Source organism: Lactuca sativa, chromosome 3, assembly GCF_002870075.4.
Source record: "Lactuca sativa cultivar Salinas chromosome 3, Lsat_Salinas_v11, whole genome shotgun sequence".
Taxonomy (NCBI): domain Eukaryota; kingdom Viridiplantae; phylum Streptophyta; class Magnoliopsida; order Asterales; family Asteraceae; genus Lactuca; species Lactuca sativa.
Window position 1 is genome coordinate 74,670,204 of NC_056625.2, and position 17,370 is coordinate 74,687,573.

The 17,370-nt window shown below is 34.5% G+C and overlaps 5 protein-coding genes across 5 annotated transcripts; 3 read left to right on the plus strand and 2 right to left on the minus strand.

Annotated features, from left to right (window-relative positions):
* Positions 1-1,261: 1,261 nt before the first annotated feature.
* Positions 1,262-2,747, plus strand: LOC111879113 (protein SPIRAL1-like 2). The gene is made up of 3 exons (XM_023875590.3): positions 1,262-1,378; positions 2,138-2,430; positions 2,533-2,747. The coding sequence occupies exons 2-3, from the start codon at positions 2,173-2,175 to the stop codon at positions 2,614-2,616; spliced, it is 342 nt and encodes a 113-aa protein (XP_023731358.1). The 5' UTR covers positions 1,262-1,378; positions 2,138-2,172; the 3' UTR covers positions 2,617-2,747.
* A 4,329-nt stretch (positions 2,748-7,076) lies between these two features.
* LOC111879047 (uncharacterized) lies at positions 7,077-8,773 on the plus strand. Its single transcript, XM_023875523.3, has 5 exons — positions 7,077-7,534; positions 7,727-7,791; positions 7,865-8,040; positions 8,122-8,230; positions 8,311-8,773. Exons 1-5 carry the CDS (start codon positions 7,210-7,212, stop codon positions 8,614-8,616), a joined length of 981 nt encoding a protein of 326 aa, XP_023731291.1. The 5' UTR covers positions 7,077-7,209; the 3' UTR covers positions 8,617-8,773.
* A 526-nt stretch (positions 8,774-9,299) lies between these two features.
* On the minus strand, positions 9,300-12,403 carry LOC111879045 (fructokinase-like 2, chloroplastic). Its single transcript, XM_023875521.3, has 6 exons — positions 12,245-12,403; positions 11,525-11,844; positions 10,813-11,450; positions 10,141-10,612; positions 9,831-10,051; positions 9,300-9,736 (listed from the first exon to the last, which is right to left on the minus strand). Exons 1-6 carry the CDS (start codon positions 12,286-12,288, stop codon positions 9,539-9,541), a joined length of 1,893 nt encoding a protein of 630 aa, XP_023731289.1. The 5' UTR covers positions 12,289-12,403; the 3' UTR covers positions 9,300-9,538.
* Positions 12,404-12,529: 126 nt separating this feature from the next.
* On the plus strand, positions 12,530-15,129 carry LOC111879046 (folate synthesis bifunctional protein, mitochondrial). Its single transcript, XM_023875522.3, has 4 exons — positions 12,530-12,688; positions 12,789-12,882; positions 13,291-13,405; positions 13,498-15,129. Exons 3-4 carry the CDS (start codon positions 13,339-13,341, stop codon positions 14,952-14,954), a joined length of 1,524 nt encoding a protein of 507 aa, XP_023731290.1. The 5' UTR covers positions 12,530-12,688; positions 12,789-12,882; positions 13,291-13,338; the 3' UTR covers positions 14,955-15,129.
* Positions 15,104-16,271, minus strand: LOC111879049 (uncharacterized). The gene is made up of 3 exons (XM_023875524.2): positions 16,118-16,271; positions 15,727-15,990; positions 15,104-15,452 (listed from the first exon to the last, which is right to left on the minus strand). The coding sequence occupies exons 1-3, from the start codon at positions 16,152-16,154 to the stop codon at positions 15,247-15,249; spliced, it is 507 nt and encodes a 168-aa protein (XP_023731292.1). The 5' UTR covers positions 16,155-16,271; the 3' UTR covers positions 15,104-15,246.
* Positions 16,272-17,370: the final 1,099 nt, after the last annotated feature.

Genomic DNA, 17,370 nt, shown 5'->3' on the forward strand with positions numbered 1-17,370 from the left:
ACTTAGACTAATAAGAAATCTATCTTCGATACACTTTTATGACGCGCGTAGCTGTGTCATTTTAATCACGAAACTTTGAATAAGCATAACTTCTTTATACAAAGTCGGATTTCAGAGTTCTGTATATGTACGAGATCCTTGTTATGCCTACTACAAATTTGCTTAAGGTTGTTTATCCTAAATAACCTTATATCAAAACGCTGGTTTATCATTTATCGATAAATTCCCTAAAAGACTTATAATATGTAGTTTGCGACGTGCGATATCTCGAAGCTATGCAAATTCCCTAAATTTAAAGCATGACAATGAACCTTGCAAGTGATGACTGTTAGTATATCCATTGTGGGGGTATTTGTGTGATGATTGTATGTATATCCATCATAGGGATAGTTATGGGTTGTTATGCAAGTATGTTTACTATTACTACAAAGATTAGTACATGATTATAAAATGATTGGAAATCAACCAAGTACAGAGACTAATATACGAAAGGTAAAGTTATTAGAATTAATCCTTACGATGAAGAATAAGGAGGATACATTTAGTGTATATGAAGTTGAGATTGAGGAATTGTTACCTTGATAAAGCCTATAAATGGCTTTTTAAAGGTTTTATAGAATAAGAAAAGTCCAAGATGTAATGTAATCTTACGGTAGCCTATAAATGATTTTTGAAAGGTTTTACCATTAGACTGTAAAACGAAGTTTAAAATTGAATTGGTCCCTAGGATTATGTAAAATTTGCACAAACACCTTACAAATTAATTTGGCTTGTCCTTCGAAGTTCAGACTATAAAATAAAATTACTGACTAGTTTTGAACATATTAAATAATTGATTGATAATCCTTACATACATTTGAATTTAAAACATTATTTTAACACTAATCTTACGTGCTTACTAAGAACTCCAAATAAACATCTATCACTCCTTTTAGCATTAATCTATTTGCTCACTAAGAACTCCAAATACATTTGAACCGTTACTTTAGCATCTAAAAATATTATTTGACCAAGAAATTATATATTATGCTTTAAAAAAAATCCTTATAAGGATTAAGGAAATAAGGAATACCTACAAAAAATAATACGTTTACATAATCCATAAAAGCCATAATAATTATTTTTTATTAAAATGTTATAATAATTATTTCAGTCGACGAAATATATCAAATTTACTGATTTAGTAATGTTGGCGTTAACACATATTTTATTTCAACTAGAATCAACAAAATATCTAGAGACACGTGGCAATAATAATTTGAATTTTAAACATTTAAACGTTCCCCTTTTCTGCTATAAAAGCTCTTGCAGCTTTCCCTTTCTCTCTACCTCTCTTCCTCAAGCCTCTTCAACGCAGATCTCTCCTGAAATCACCAAGGTAAATCAACGTCCAAAAACCCTAGATCTCTTACTCTATACAAATTCACAATCCATATATTTTTGCTTAATCTCAAGTCATGTTAAATCCACATTTTATTTTATCATTCGATCCACAATGTGTCTTACTGTTCATACGGTGTAATTGAGTAATCATTATCCCTGATCTGTAGCAATTATTGATTAGTACATCATGCAATTATACAATTATTTGATACGTATGATTGAATTGAGATAAACGAGTAAGTTAGCGGTTTGCATGTCATTTTCGATCGCTAAAATGAAGTTCTAGATCTTAACGCTACACGTTTCAAATTTACAAGTGGTTGTTGAAGATGAACAACGATTTGTGATGCATATCCTTGAAACGGTGTTTGTGTTTGTGTGATTCACTTGTATTAAACGATTAATCACTTGTAATGGACAAGTAACTGACGTTCATCAGTCAGAATTCGTCGGCGGCTTATGCTACAGAGGTTTGTTTGTATATTAGTTTTGATAGAGACGTATCCTATTTTATGGTTTTCAAGTTCGATCTGGATATGTCGGTGGCACATATTAGTTACTTCATTTCTATTAAGAAACCTTTTTATCCTGCTTAAGTTGTTACTAATCGTGAAATCTCAACTCTTTGATGAAGATCCAAGTTATCATTGTTCTGTGCTAACATATCCATTTACATATGTACAATGATTACATTCAATATCTTAAGAAAAGACTATTTTTAGTGATTCAATCTTGCTCTTTTCTTATGTTGCAGGATTAGTCTTTCTGATCTGTGAAAAGGGTAAAAATATGAATAGAGGAGGAAGCAGTGGTGGGGGACAAAGCTCTTTAGGGTATTTGTTTGGAGGTGGAGAGACTCCAAAGCCAGTACCAAAAGCTACTACTCAAGCTGTTCCATGTGAAACTCAAATACCAGCTGCAAAACCTGAGCCTGTTGCTGTTTCTGCCCCAGTAGATGCTACAAAGCAGGTTCCTGCAGGAATTCATAGTCAACCTTCCAACAATTACTTCAGAGCTGATGGTCAAAACACTGGAAACTTCATTACAGTATGTCATTCATCGTCTCTCTAATTCTTATCTTCTTCATATTGAACATGAGTTTGTGTGTGTGTGTGATTCTGATTTCAATGTCTTTTAATGGTGATGCAGGAAAGACCTTCGACTAAGGTCCATCATGCCCCTGGTGGTGGATCGTCTCTTGGGTACATGTTTGGCAATGGTGGAAGCAAGTGATGTAAGTCATGGTATGAGTTCTAATTAAGATTTGAAGTTGTAATCACAAAGATAAATGCTTTTTTGCTTTACTGATTGTGAAAATGTGCTTCATGTAATGTAATCTATTTGGTGAATGTTCGTTTGGATCACATCACTTTGCATAAATCTTGCACCAATATTATTAGTTCAATCATGTTCATGATGGATGCTGTGAAATTTCTTGTGTTCTAAGTTGTTGATTGTTTGCTTATCCTGTTGTGTTTCAAGGAGATCGATCCACATCAACTCAAAGTTGCACCTCCAAACTTTATTAACATGTGCCATTTTGTTATCGAATTGATGTTACCTTTTCAATTAACTTATTTTCTAAGCCTTCAAAATGGGTGTTGAGCTATCTACTTATTCATGTATTTTCCAGTTGTTTTTCATCATATTTAACTATTTTGTGATAGAATGTGTTATAAATAAATGATGGATGATTCGAACACAAACAATCAACAACTTACAACGTAAGAAGTGGGGTTCTTATATAATAGTACTCAAAAACTCCTAATAAGAAGTAAACCAAACCAAAGGGCTTTTTAACTAAGTGTTGTTCTTCCTCCTTAAGGCTGAGGGTTCAAGACTTGCATGCGACATTGGTGAAATTAGGAATGGTTTAGGAGTGAATTAGATTTGTTGTGAGAAAACCAAAAAAAGGAGTTGTTTGGTAACATGTGAATGGAACCATTCATAGGTCATCTCTAAACTACCTTTGAATGGTTAGGCTGTTTGGTAACATTTGAATGTGTTAGACTTTGGAATTTGTCTTTGATTTGAATGGTTAGGCTATTTGGTAACATTCGGAACCATTCATATATCATCTCTAAAGACCTTTGAACGAATCAAAAAACTTTGGAACTGCTTTGAACGGTTAAGCTACCTTACATTCTCTTAACCATTAAGAAGTTGGAATCATTCATTTCTTCCGCATTCAACGTGATTTATCAAACAACCTAGAAAACTTGAATACCACCCAAATTTGAAAACAAGTTCAAATTTGGATGTCGAAATCGGCTTTGGCATAACAACATTGTTGAATTGTTGAATATCACCCTTTTGGGTTTGCTTTGTTGAACCAAGAGAAATGTTATCGAAATTGCAGGCGTAGTATAAAGTGTAATTTTAGTGCGATGAACATAACAAAGGCCATTCGACTTCCTCAATTTAACTTTAATCACAACTCAAAATTCGTTTGTGATCTTCAAAACATTATCTTCACATAACTATTTATAACCCTTCTTGAGACGCTCAAGGAGATGAGAATCTTCTACATCATAGTAATAAACCTGACATTGATCAAAGTTTGAATTATGTCATTCAACATCTTGAAATCGATAGTTCCAATACCTTCACTCTTTCATTGAGAATTATCGAAACTAAGATTGAAGTCGCCATTGTAAAATGGTTATAAGATGGTAAACTCATTTGTATGTGAACACATGGTAAGTACAATCGAAACCAAGAACCTACTTGTGATTAACATCGTCACAACAATAATAATAATAATAACAAGAACTTATCCCTATGAACTATCATCACAAGCATAGTTTTTAACTTTGTATCGGATGCATTCATCTTTCTACATTCCGCAACTTATTACACTGGAAAATCTTGTGACCACTTCTTAGTAATACTTGCAAAACTTGCCATTTCCTTTAAATTTCGATTTTTCCCGAACTATATATTCATTAAGATCGAGAATTGCTCAACATCTCATTCAAAACCATTTGTTTCATATTTTCCTTGGAGTACAAGGCTTCGTAGTCTTCATTTAGTGCAAGATAATCTCAACTATAAAGAATAGTTGCACGAAGATTTGAATATGATTTCAAAGGAGAAATAAAGTTATTAAGCTAAGATCCTCCTTATCACTTTTTATTTCCAAAGTAGCCAAATCAGACACAATTTATTTGAAATAAAAGATATGGGTAAGTAGATTTTCACATTCTTGAAGCTTATGTAAAAAAAAAAAAAAAAAAAAAAAAAAAAAAAAAAAAAAAAAAAAAAAAAAAAAAAAACTTTTGTTTCGAGTGCACCTTACTTGTGAGATCATTTTTCATGCAAATCGACTCAAGTTTAGACCATAAGGCAATGATAGTCTTTTCCTCAAGTTCTTCTTGGAAGATATTATTGTATGCAATCCTTTCTTTTCTCAACTTTAGACCAAGTGTATTACTATTTGCTTCCAAAAGAATCTAAAGTATCATTATAATCATTTTGACTCAAAAGATTTATTATATTCACTTTCAAAAGAGTATGTCTAATGGAAGATGAAACTTGATAGAAGCCATGAGAAAAAATGATTATAATATTGTAAATTGTTTAGAGAAAAATATATATTATGGGAGCATGTTTATGGGATAAAAAGTCGACGGACTTAAACAAATCCTGTTAGAAATCTGGGGTAAACTGATTGCTTGGATTCTTTGAGAGTCGTGATGCACTTTCGATTGAAATATTTCGATGGTACAATCAAATATTCAATCGGATAAAATTTAGAGATTTCGAGAACACTGAAGGAAGAATGTTATAAACTTCTTGTTTACCGGAAAATGAAAATGACCAAAATTCAGACATAGCTAATATCTAAAAATTAACCAAAAACTTTCATAATACAGTTAGAAAACCACCACTTATCGATCAAATAACCACTATAAAGTCGGGTCTAAATAGATGATCACAAATCAAGTTTGAGACACAATTTTTGACCCAAGCCAGGGGCTCTACCCCTTGGATCCCGTTAAGGGTTGCTACCCCTTAGACCCCACTACCAGGGGCATTACCCCTGGACCTCCATTGGTTCAGGGGCTTCACACCTAAATAACAATGTACTTTCAACCAAGACAAACTTAAACATGTGTGCACTTCACACCACCCTGACTTGTTTAATATTTATCAAGGTAACATTGAGCAAACAATTTTATCCCATTAAACTTAAATAACATTTGTGACACAAATCACCAACAATTCTAAAAGGTAAAATCAATCTGGTAGAAAGACAAGTGTTGGATGAGATAATATGGAATACTGACAAGAAAGAACCTTTAGGGTTGTATGAAAATTCGATTATGGTTAAGGGTAAAAGGGTATTAGAATCTTGAAATTTTGTCTTTGTTATAAATGATGGATATTTGGAATACAAACAACCGATAACTAAAAACATAAAGGCTGAAAATACCAAAAGAGAAGAGAAAATAGTTCAGAATGAATGAATTTGAATTAAACTTAACGAATTTAGTTATGGCCTTACAAAGAAAGTCATACTAATACTAAAAAACTCATTATAAGAAGGAAATATTCCTAAATAATAACGTGACTTGATAACCAAGTAACCAACCGCACTCACGATGGAAATCAACTTACACATAAACATAAAAATAGGTTACATGAAGTAGGAAGTGTTGTATTAAACAAGGAAAATACATGTTGGCGTAACACTACTAATGCAACACTTTAGGAACGGTGACACCATGCATAATTATATTTGTCATGCAATGTGAGGTTTTTGATAATCTGTAACAAAATGTTCATTTTTTACTTATAAGGTTGTGTCGCACCGATGTGAGATACACTAACACTCTCTATCAGGGTCAGAGGCTCGATAAGGATAGACAAGGATGTGCTAAGCCACTGGGGTGTGAGATGTCAACTCTGATACCATGTAAATATATTTGAAACCTAATATATGTCTCTCTAAAAATCCATGAACAGGGGAGCATAGTCAAAATTTTATATTTTTTGGCCTAATACGTATAAAATTAATGTATACAAGCTACTTCTAAGCAAAAAATCAGGGGGGTTGTAGGCCCCCTCACCCTAATAAAGTTCCGCCCTTGCTTAATTCTAAATGGTCCTGTTATCCCACATGTTTATGAACCTTTTTAACCTTTAGCTTATTAGGGTTTGTCCAATAAGTTTGATCTTACCTACAATTTATTCATCTTTTTGTTGTTGGTAGAGTTTATATTTTTCATTGACAACCTTTAATTTCTCTTTTTCAATAAATTTTATGGCAATATTATCATGTCCAATATTCTCCAAACTTAATCCAATATTAATAAACCTTTATCTTGGTGATTCACAAAAAAAAAACATATATATAATAAAAAAATTAACTCTGTCATTTATAAATTTTTTTAATTTATTATTGTCGGTCCTAAGTCTGAATAAAAAAAGATGGTTTATAATGTTAAGTACAGTAAAAACTAAATGGTTTTATATTTTTGGTTGGCTTGAACCCCAAATATTGAACCACCCCTTTCAAAATTGTATTTAAAATATATAAAATTGAAATTTGAAAACTTTTTGTACCAAAATATGGCAAACTTAGTTTTCTTATGTGTCGATTATATTAAATCAAAATGATTAAAGAATGAAATAAAAACAACTAAAAAAAATAAAATAGGTCAGATATATTAGATGATGCAGGATTTAATTTATTTACTTCGAAGTTCGAACGTTAAGATTTTCCATTTTTTCGGAGCAGAAATAGCAATTTGAGCTCGTATAGAGTAACAGAGTGCCTGAGCTTCGTCTCTTCGCTCTTCAGTTCTTGGAATCGGATTAGAGATGATAAACCCTAAATTGGCTCGTAGTTTACGCAACTTACTTCCACTTATGCATAGAGACCTCAGCTCCCGCTTCTCTCCAACTCCCTTCGCCTCTCACCATGATCGAATTGCATTCCATCTTTTTCAGTCACGTCCATTCACCCTCCACAAATCTAACTCTTCTTTTTCGTTTGTGGTATTTGGGTTTCATCATTCTGTTTATCGTCCTCCTAAAATTTCCTCAAGTTTTAATCCTTCGTTTGCAAGTCATCATGGGTACTCCACCACCACCAATGCCTCTACTGAAGATATCCAGTGCCAAAACTCTCAAGAACCACCTCATTGTAATGCTCTATACTCACAATATCTCTATTTCTTTCATCCTAATAACCTAAGTTTGGTTTCCTTATCTATGTTTGCATGCCTTCCAAGTGTTCGATCAAAGTTCTGTTCGAAAATTTAGCTTATACAGTTCGTTATCTAGAGGTATGATTAAATCATCATGTGTCTTGATCCTAATATGAACGATCTTGCAGCTGACACAAACGATGAAGTAGAACCAATCGACTTATGGGAGGAAGAAGACGAAGCTGAGCCTAAGGTACTGCACATTCTCTCATCTTCTACTCTACGCTACTTAAAAACACACCTTAAATTTATTTAGAATTTCACAGATCGGAGATGGTGGAGATGGAGGCGGTGTTGTCCTGCAAAACTGTCCTTGGGGCGAGAAAGTTCTATCCATTGCTCAAGACGTCTTGCGTCAGTTTGGTGATGACATAGAAATCTTCGCTTTCAAAACCTCCCCTCGTGGATACATTTATGTCAGATTAGATAGACTCTGTAACGAGTAAGATTCTCATTTTAGGAAAAAGTTATATACTTCTAAACAATCCCAACAAAAAAGATTTCATCTTGATTTGTGCATCAGATATGGGTGCCCTAGCATAGAGGATATTCAAAGTTACAGTCATGAATACAAGAAAAGACTAGACAAAGCAGGAGAAACTGGAGACATACCCTGTGATTTAGCTCTTGAGGTAACCATTATTATATAACCAACCATTGAATTATTTTCTATCTTTGATATAACTTATTTATGTTTTTTTTTTCTTGGAAGGTGTCATCTCCAGGTGCAGATAGGCTACTGAGGATACCGGATGATTTAGAAAGATTTAAAGACATGGCTATGAGAGTGAAGTATGTAGAAGACGATGATCATAGGTGTAAGGAAAAGGAGGGGGTGTTCTTTTTGGAAGCCATTGAAGTGGAATATGAGAGGTGTGTATGGAGGTTGGCTGATGTGAAAGAAAATCGGGATCCTTCATCTAAAGGAAGACCTTTGAGCAGGAAACAAAAGGATTGGAGACTTGAACTTCCATATGAAAGGGTTGAGCAGGCAACTTTATACCTTGATTACCAATAAGTCTTCAACTTAGATTCTTCAATTTGTTCTTGAGGTAACTGTTTTTGGTGCTTAAGGATTATATATAAACTTGATGGAATTGGAGACCTTTTTGACATGTCTTGATGTATTTCAAGTTTTGGTATCTGTCAATATGGATTATGAACTTGAAAATGAATGTATGTTGTTGGAGCTTCTTTATAATACGGCTTATTGAAGCCACAAATTAAAAACAATGTCTAATCCAACAAACACAAATTAAAAACAACAAATCAACCAAACAATAGTAGTTACGCAATCGAGAAAACTGTGTATATCTAATGTGAAACTGTGTATAAGCTACAACATACTACAAAATGGCTACCTATGTTCAAAAAGCGTAGACTTGACTTTTTTATGTGTTTATGAATGGATATGGACAACGGACTTGTAATAGTCGTTTGGTGCATGTGATCAACACTTATGTCAATATCGTTTGTTGATGATAACATACATGAAACCATAATTTTATTGTTTCACTGACGTTTTAGGCTTAAAGTGATAGACGTTACCATAACTAGTTTAACATATACCTGTTAATTGTCTTTTCTTTATCTTTATTCATTTGGACAAAATTGTTGGTATATACATCTATTTTCTCGGTTCTTTCGGTCTCTCAAATTTAAAAGAACAAGCATTACACAAATTTAGTCATCGATTCCACATTTTTGCCTTTAAATTTGAAGTTGATTTCAACTGGATAATCGTTCATACGTTTCATTACACCTGGACAATTAATTGTGGAAATACTTCTTACAGACTTTGAAACCACATACAACAACAGGTAAACATAAACCAAACTACAAAATTGCACATCCAACTTAAGGCTAAAATACTGCCACTAATCCCTATCAAGCACATCATTTTGTCTCAGAGTTGAAGAATCAAAACTTGTAAACAAAAACTACAAACCTCTCCTTTTAGCCCCAACCACTTGATTTACTACTCTCCTCACAGGCTCCTCATCCTCCATTCCAATGTCACTTATATCTTCCGAATCATAATCACCATCTATCACCACATTCGCACCTTCATCTTCTTCCAAATCATCACCATCATCTCTCTTCACATCTAAGCTCACTTCTTCTTCTTCTTCTTCAACCTACACATCACACAACAAGAAAAGATACAAAATCAAATCAACAACATTATTTGATAAACTAACTATATATTAACACAAAAAATCATCAACTTACAGGGATCAGAGTCCGGAATGCTTTTTGGGAGATGGTTCTAAGCCCATTTGGATCTGAGAAAAACTCATCATCTTCCATACCCGGTTTTGGAGGGTAGCCTCGTGTCCTAGCTTGAAGCCATTGTTGTGTCACCCCACGGTTAATGGCATAGTCAATACTATGCACTAAGTACTCTTTATCAGTCATCAAGTGTGGTTGGACTATCAACTTACTCATAAGCCCTGAACCCATTATAATTTAAATAATATATTACATATGCTCCAATACATATACAGAAATAAAACATAGAGATAATACACGGAGGGGTTACCTGCAACAATGCCATCTCCAGCTGCTGACATGTCAGAAGTGAAAGGGGTAATGGGTGGATCCTCCATTCCAAGAACCGACCCGTTATGCTCCTTTGTATAGTAGTGAATCTTGGAAGTCCCGTTTGTGACAAATAAAAGTTGAAGATTGTCGGGTCGGATCGACCCGATTTGATCCGGATCGTAGTGGACAAACTTTGATCTATCGTTGTCTTTGGTGTCAAATCTTTCAGATGGGACAATCCCACATAAGAATTCGAGTTCTTGTTTGGTGACTTCGATTATATCTGCAAGTTCTAATGCTTCTTGAATGATTGATTGAGTTTCTTCACGAGAATGCCAAAGTGGTAATGGAAGATTGAGATCAAAAAAGATGAGTCCTCCAAGTTGCTTTGAGATCTTGATAGCTTGCAATGCACTTGTTCTCATTTTTTTGTCAAGAAGAGAGAATGAATTGAAGTAAAACATTTTTGCCTGCAAAATAAGGTCAAGAATCATAAACATGGTGCCAAAAACTACAGTCGGTTTGGTTACATTTTGGGATAAAAGTTGAAGGGTTAAACAATTATACCAATTTATGTTAACAATGTTATGTTTACTTTCATATGAGATCTTGAAGTGTCATTAGATTCAATATCAAAACCATTCTTTCAAGAAAAATCAAGATTACTTACCTCTTTGAGCACATCAACATTGATTTCCGACTTTTTTAGCGAATCCTCCGCACACGCGTTGACACATGTCATCTTCAAACTACCCCTTTTGCTCATTTTCATCCGTGAAACCGAAGTTGTCCTTTTAGAATCAATCCGAATCGATCGAGTTTGAACTCGATTCTCATTCAAATGATACAACAAAGCTTGACCAAAGTCATCATCCCCAATTTTACCCATCAAAACCGCATTACTCCCAATATTAGCAAGACACAGTGCCACATCACTCGCACACCCTCCGGGTGCCCTAACAAACTTCTCTGGGGCCCACAACGCGTCCTTCATTCGTTCATGTGATTCGTGATCCAAAAGTCTATTGGCTCGCCTTCCGGAAGGTACAAATGCATGATGAGTGGATCCAAAACAACAAATTAGAGGTGGCCATGAGTATGTAAAGCTTATATCTTCTTCAACATTTTCATCAAATTGTATGTCTTTTTCGTTATCTGTATCATCTTCGAGCTCACTTAGCTCGGTTTCACTACTTTGATCTATTGTATCATCCATCTTTTTCTTGACACGTGTACGCCTTGTCACCTTTTTTTCTGGTTCTTCTTCTTCTTCTTCTAAGTTACTTGAAGTAGAAGCAATTGCAATTTCTAGAAAAGGAGAATATATGTCATTTTTTATAAAGTGCAAGAAAATTGTCGCTCATTCTTAATATAATACTGACCTTTTTTTCGAGTTCTTCTTTGAGGTTTCTCGGGAACTGTTGTGGACTCGGAGGGCAATGATGTCTTTTCGTCTGTGTTGCTAATAATAGTCTCTGGTATGGAGTTTTCTTCTGGAACATCTAATTCTGCTTTTTTTCTTCTTCTTGATGGAGCTCTTTTACGTGTTGTCTTCTTTTCTGAGTCGTCTTCTTCTCCATCAGATGTATTTTCTGCAAGTTTTCTTCTGGGAACTGCTGTAATGGCAAATCTACTACACAGTCTAACATTTGGGAATTTTACAAGATTTATTGAGGGTATCGAAGGCAAATTCGAGTGCCACCTACAGAGTACAAAATCCAGAGTTGTAAGAACTTGTTAAATGCTTTATCTTTATGCAAACCTTATGTTGTTCATGGTATTGTTTGTAAAGATTGTTATAGTTCGTGAAAAGAGAGCTAAAAAACAAATAATCGAATTGCTATCTTTTTCTCTTTGAAATTGACATCACTACATTTCTCTCCTTATCCTTTCTTTTTCCCATTACAGGCGAATAATCAACTTGAACAAAATACTGAAATCAAAACTCAACTTTCAGAAATTTCGCACTGAATTCTACGATTTGCAAGCGATTCAAGTTAACATCACTAAATTATTTTTACAAATAGCATGTGGCTATGTTGGTTCATAGATATATCTATATGTATATGTGTTTGAGAGAGAGAGAGAGAGAGAGAGAGAACCTGGGCAAAGAACAAAATTGGGTAAAAGAAGGGAAAGACGCCATTTTTGACACACCAAAAGCTTGAGCTTTCAAGAATCCCACCTCAACGCCACCATTTCACAGAACCCAACCCCTTCTCTGGGTTTAAAGATGAGGGCTTTACTTTGACCTCTTTTCCAATCTGAAATACCCAAAACCAGATAAATATACAATATTACCTGCACAATGTACAAGACATGTCAATTCAAAGATTTTATCAATTTTAGATCTCGAAATTGGCTTACCTGTTACCTTTTTACTATTACTATATTTACAGGATTGCCACTGCCCTTAAAAGATATCAACAAAATAACCCCCATTCAAAAGGGTTTCACTCCGCTTACACAGGGTTACACATGTATATGTTTGTATGAGCTCTCGAATCCCTCACATTCGATTCTCGTTGCAGCAAACGGTGTTAAAGGTGCTTACTTTTTTGGTTTTTTTAAATTTCCCGTTTGAAGATTCGTTCAAGTTTTCAATCTCTGTTCCATATATTTTGACTGTAATATCTTGACTTGCAGAGACCCATCTCAATGCTAGATTTGGGCTTTATTGTTGATGAAGCTCCATAAGTGAATGCTTCAAAGCAGTTCTATGCCATACAATCTTCTAGAGGTAACATCATCCGTTTCTATTGGTTTGTTGATATAAAAATTGAAGTTGATATCACAAAGTTCTTGACCTGAATAGATGGACACGTTTTGACTTTTGTAGTAAAAAAGTAAGGGGATATTTAATGCTAGCTGATTTATAACTTAATAAGATTGTTCAAAAGATATGTGCTAGTAGACTAGTAAATCACTTCATTGCAAAAGGGTGATGCTGGAAATCATCATATTGGCAAATAATAAGCATCGTTCTCCCAAAAGAAAGGGATTTAGATCAAGTCTTGACGTCAAATGTTCAACTTCTAAATTGACATAAATCTTTTTTCAAGTTTTCATGAAAATTTTGATAACTATAAACTATGTTAAACCCCTAAACAGTAATTTTCTATAATCGTTTTGGACTTTGTCTTTGCAGAAGATTCCTCTTCACCACTTAGTTTGAAAACTTGATATCTTTTAAAAAATGAATATTTGCAAGCGGATACTGCCATCAAGATTATCATACTCTCATGCACTTGCATCTTACAAAGGTAGACTTCCTAATTTATCTTTATATGTGAAGTTATCAAGATTTTGGGCATCTTTTCTTGAATAGTGACATTATTGATTCTTTTTCTTGCAGCATCATTTTCTTTCTTTCATTCCTCACCAGACACTTCAATTCAAGTTCACTCCGAAGAACAAGAAGTAGTAATTGCTTTAGGTAGCAATGTTGGCAATAGGCTCAACAACTTCAATGAAGCCTTAACACAAATGAAGAAATCCGGTTTACAAATCACAAGACACGCATGTCTATATGAAACCGAGCCTGCTTATGTCACTGATCAGCCTCTGTTTCTCAATTCAGCCATTAGAGCCACCACAAAACTCGGGCCGCACGAACTACTTTCGGTCTTGAAAAAAATCGAAAAAGAAATGGGCCGAACCAAAGGGATCCGGTATGGCCCACGACCCATCGACTTAGATATATTATTCTACGGAAAATACAAAATCAAATCCGAAACCCTCACAGTTCCCCATGAAAGAATCTTTGAGAGACCATTTGTTATGGCTCCATTAGTTGACTTATTAGGGTCGGATGTTGACCATGATACGGTTCTACACTGGCATTCTTTTTCAAAAAAAGGAGGAATCTTTGAATCTTGGGAAGAATTAGGTGGTGAATCTTTAATAGGAAAAGATGGGTTAAGAAGAGTGTTACCCATTTCCAATTGGTTATGGGATTGGTCAAAGAAGACTTCGGTTATGGGAATCTTGAATTTGACTCCCGATAGTTTTAGCGATGGAGGGAAGTTTGAAAGTATAGCGGATGCTATGTCTCATGTTCAAACCATGATATCTCAAGGGGTGGATATAATCGATCTTGGAGCTCAATCCACACGTCCAATGGCTTCAAGAATCTCAGTTGCACAAGAACTAGATCGTCTCATTCCGGTTCTTGAAAGGATTCTTAAATTACCTGAAATGGAAGGAAAGTTGATATCCGTAGACACGTTTTATTCCGAAGTTGCTTTGGAAGCGGTCAAAAAAGGCGCTCATATAGTCAATGATGTATCGGGCGGAACCATGGATTCCGACATGCTTAATGTCATGGGGAAGCTTAATGTCCCGTATGTAGTTATGCACATGAGGGGGGACCCACACACGATGCAAAATGTTGAGAATGTGAAGTATGATGATGTTTGTAAAGAAGTTGGTGATGAGTTGTATGAGAGGGTAAGAATTGCGGAATTACATGGCGTGCCAGCTTGGCGGATTGTTCTTGACCCAGGAATTGGGTTTTCGAAGAATACGGAGGGTAATTTGGAGATTTTGATGGGGTTGAAGAGGATTAGGGAGGAGATTGGGAGGAAGAGTTTAGGGGGGTCGCGTGTGCCTTTGTTGATTGGGCCTTCAAGAAAGAGGTTTTTGGGGGAGATTTGTGGGCGGGTTTCTGGTGTTGAGAGAGATCCGGGGACTGTTGCTGCTGTTACTTGTGGTGTTTTGGGTGGGGCGAATATTGTTAGGGTTCATAACGTTGGAGATAATGTGGATGCTGTGAAGCTTTGTGATTCTCTGTTGGATCAAGTTGGGAGATAAATGATTATTGATTTTTTTTTTTTCAGGATCTTGTTTTTGAGAGAGGAGTTTGAACCATATGTAGATGAAGACAAATGTTTTGTTTTTGTAAGGGCACAAATGAGATACAAATTTTTGTGATCAAAACTGTCCAAATTTGGGTTGAGAAATTACATATCAATCTTTTTTCCTTCAATTTCAATAAAATGTTCAGTTTCTGCTTTTGTAAAACAAAGCAATAGTCTCAAAAGTTTGATCAAAATTAACATGAAACTACCCTTAGCTAGGATACAACACAAGCAACCAAAATAAACTAAGTATTGTTCTGTTTCACTGCTTCAGCTTCAGCAATAGCCATGGGATCATCTTGTTCATCTTTCTCACCTTCGCGTTCATCTACCAGTTTTTTTCTATGCAATTCTTCAGCAGCCTGCATTGATGCTTGGTTTTCTGCTTGAATCCGTTTCATTTCTTCTTCCTGCTGCTGTCTTTCAAACCATGTATCCGCATCCGCCCAAACTGAAATTTTAAAACACTAATCGTTAAATACAATCAAGCTAGAGCATATGAAGAAGCATAAAATCTATGTTTTGGAAGCATGAACATCAATGGATGCCATTTGTTACTCAGCAAACTAGAATGAATACTTGCTAAGTCTCTGCATCAACTAATCAAGCATTAGTTTTAAACCTAATCTGCTAAAGCCATCGTAAAGTATCAATCTTCATATAAAAAAGAAAACGAAATCTAGGGTTTAAGACCAAGGTTTTAAGAAGGAGAAACGAATACATACTAGGTTGAGCAGCCCAGCCCTGTTCACCACCCTTAATTTTCTCCGGTAGGGCGTAATTGACGGTGAGTACACGGCCGTAAAGCTCAGCACCATCCATGTTATCCATCGCAGCAGCCGCATCCTCTCTCTCCAGAAAAGTAACAAACCCAAACGATCGGTGTTTCTGCGTCGCCTGATCCAACGGCGTCTTCACATCTTTAATGTCTCCGAACGGTATGAACGCTGAATGCAAAATCGTTTCATTCACCTCCTCTGGCAATCCACCTAATTAACCAACAACAAGAAAAAGTTCAATCAAATATATCACTCGTGCAACATAATCTATAATCCATATCCATACATTGTATGTCAATTTGAGTTTGAAATTTAAATTGGGGGAAGGGTTTCTTACCAACATAGAGTGTGTTCTTCTGTACCTGTTGATTCATTCTCTCGCTAGATCACAGTAACGGCGGAGAGGCCGAGTTTTATACTAATTGTACTAAAGAAAAAATATTAGGTTGAAGAGTGTCATAACTCATACTCAAAGGGTTGTCGGTGTAATATTTGATTTTATAACAAAACCTTTAATGGGATACCGAATCATATATACTAGGTGTGAGACCCATGTATTACATAGGTTTATTTAAAAAAAATTAAATATAAAATTTTAACAATTTGAAAACTTTAAATTTATAAGAAAAATAAGAAATTTTTTGAATTATTAAAATTAATGAGACTTTAATGCATTAGATACATTACATATATAAACCATTTCTAATAAATACCTTACATATATATTACCTTATATATTAAATGTGGATTTTAATTTAATAAAATCAAAAATACAATAAAATGACAAGTGGAAAATAGAAAATTTTAAAATTTCTAGAAAATGTCATGTGTCCAAATAAATGAGAAGAGGACATGTGACAAAGTCATTTTTATTTATTAGGATAGATGTGATTATTTTACTATTTCATTAATATTGGGTTAAGTACTTGTAATAATAATAAAGTAAAAAAAAATGGCAAAACGTACCCTATAGATGGAAGCACGTTGAACTTCTTTCAAGACATATAACATGGGAGTAAATCAAAGAGCACTGTCAATATTTTAGACATAAAATTTGAAGCTTAAATCCTATTTATGGAATTGTCTACCTCAACCATTTTTCATTATGTGGCTAAGGGTAAGAACATATGCCTATTATACATGATCACCTTCATTTTATTTCTGTATGATATATGTGTTTAAATTAAAAAAAAAATATGTTCAAATAAATATCACACTAATTGGTTGTTGCTAGTTAAAGTGGTTATTGACATCTTTGACAAATCTTTAGTCATCTTCTTTGACGAAGCATGCGCCAATGCCAGAGTTGTAATTAAGTTTTTGCTTATTTTTTGTTAATTCTACTAACCTTATCAAAACCCCATCTCCAATCTTTGAATGATTGTCCCCAATACTCTATGGTATGCATAAAAATTGATCAAGATTATGGGGCTGTAAATTTTGGCATGAATGTTAGTTTCAAGAACTTGTGTTCTTGAAGAAGACAAACAACATATTAATCATCTTGTTGTTTACTTGTTTGGTTGAATGGAAGTTGTATTTTGGTATGATAAGGGGCAAAAATAGGGTAAAACCTCCAAGAAAATTAAA

Coding starts and splice junctions, on each gene's coding strand:
- LOC111879046 (XM_023875522.3), top strand. CDS start 13,339: ATGAATATTTGCAAGCGGATACTGCCATCAAGATTATCATACTCTCAT. Junction 13,406..13,497: donor TGCACTTGCATCTTACAAAG/GTAGACTTCCTA, acceptor TTTTTCTTGCAG/CATCATTTTCTTTCTTTCAT.
- LOC111879045 (XM_023875521.3), bottom strand. CDS start 12,288: ATGGCGTCTTTCCCTTCTTTTACCCAATTTTGTTCTTTGCCCAG. Junction 11,451..11,524: donor AAGAAGAACTCGAAAAAAAG/GTCAGTATTATA, acceptor CTCCTTTTCTAG/AAATTGCAATTGCTTCTACT. Junction 10,052..10,140: donor TGGAGATGGCATTGTTGCAG/GTAACCCCTCCG, acceptor TAATGGGTTCAG/GGCTTATGAGTAAGTTGATA.
- LOC111879049 (XM_023875524.2), bottom strand. CDS start 16,154: ATGAATCAACAGGTACAGAAGAACACACTCTATGTTG. Junction 15,991..16,117: donor GAAGAACACACTCTATGTTG/GTAAGAAACCCT, acceptor TTGGTTAATTAG/GTGGATTGCCAGAGGAGGTG. Junction 15,453..15,726: donor GGGCTGGGCTGCTCAACCTA/GTATGTATTCGT, acceptor TTAAAATTTCAG/TTTGGGCGGATGCGGATACA.
- LOC111879047 (XM_023875523.3), top strand. CDS start 7,210: ATGATAAACCCTAAATTGGCTCGTAGTTTACGCAACTTACTTCCACTT. Junction 8,041..8,121: donor TTAGATAGACTCTGTAACGA/GTAAGATTCTCA, acceptor TTTGTGCATCAG/ATATGGGTGCCCTAGCATAG. Junction 8,231..8,310: donor CCTGTGATTTAGCTCTTGAG/GTAACCATTATT, acceptor TTTTCTTGGAAG/GTGTCATCTCCAGGTGCAGA.
- LOC111879113 (XM_023875590.3), top strand. CDS start 2,173: ATGAATAGAGGAGGAAGCAGTGGTGGGGGACAAAGCTCTTTAGGGTAT. Junction 2,431..2,532: donor ACACTGGAAACTTCATTACA/GTATGTCATTCA, acceptor ATGGTGATGCAG/GAAAGACCTTCGACTAAGGT.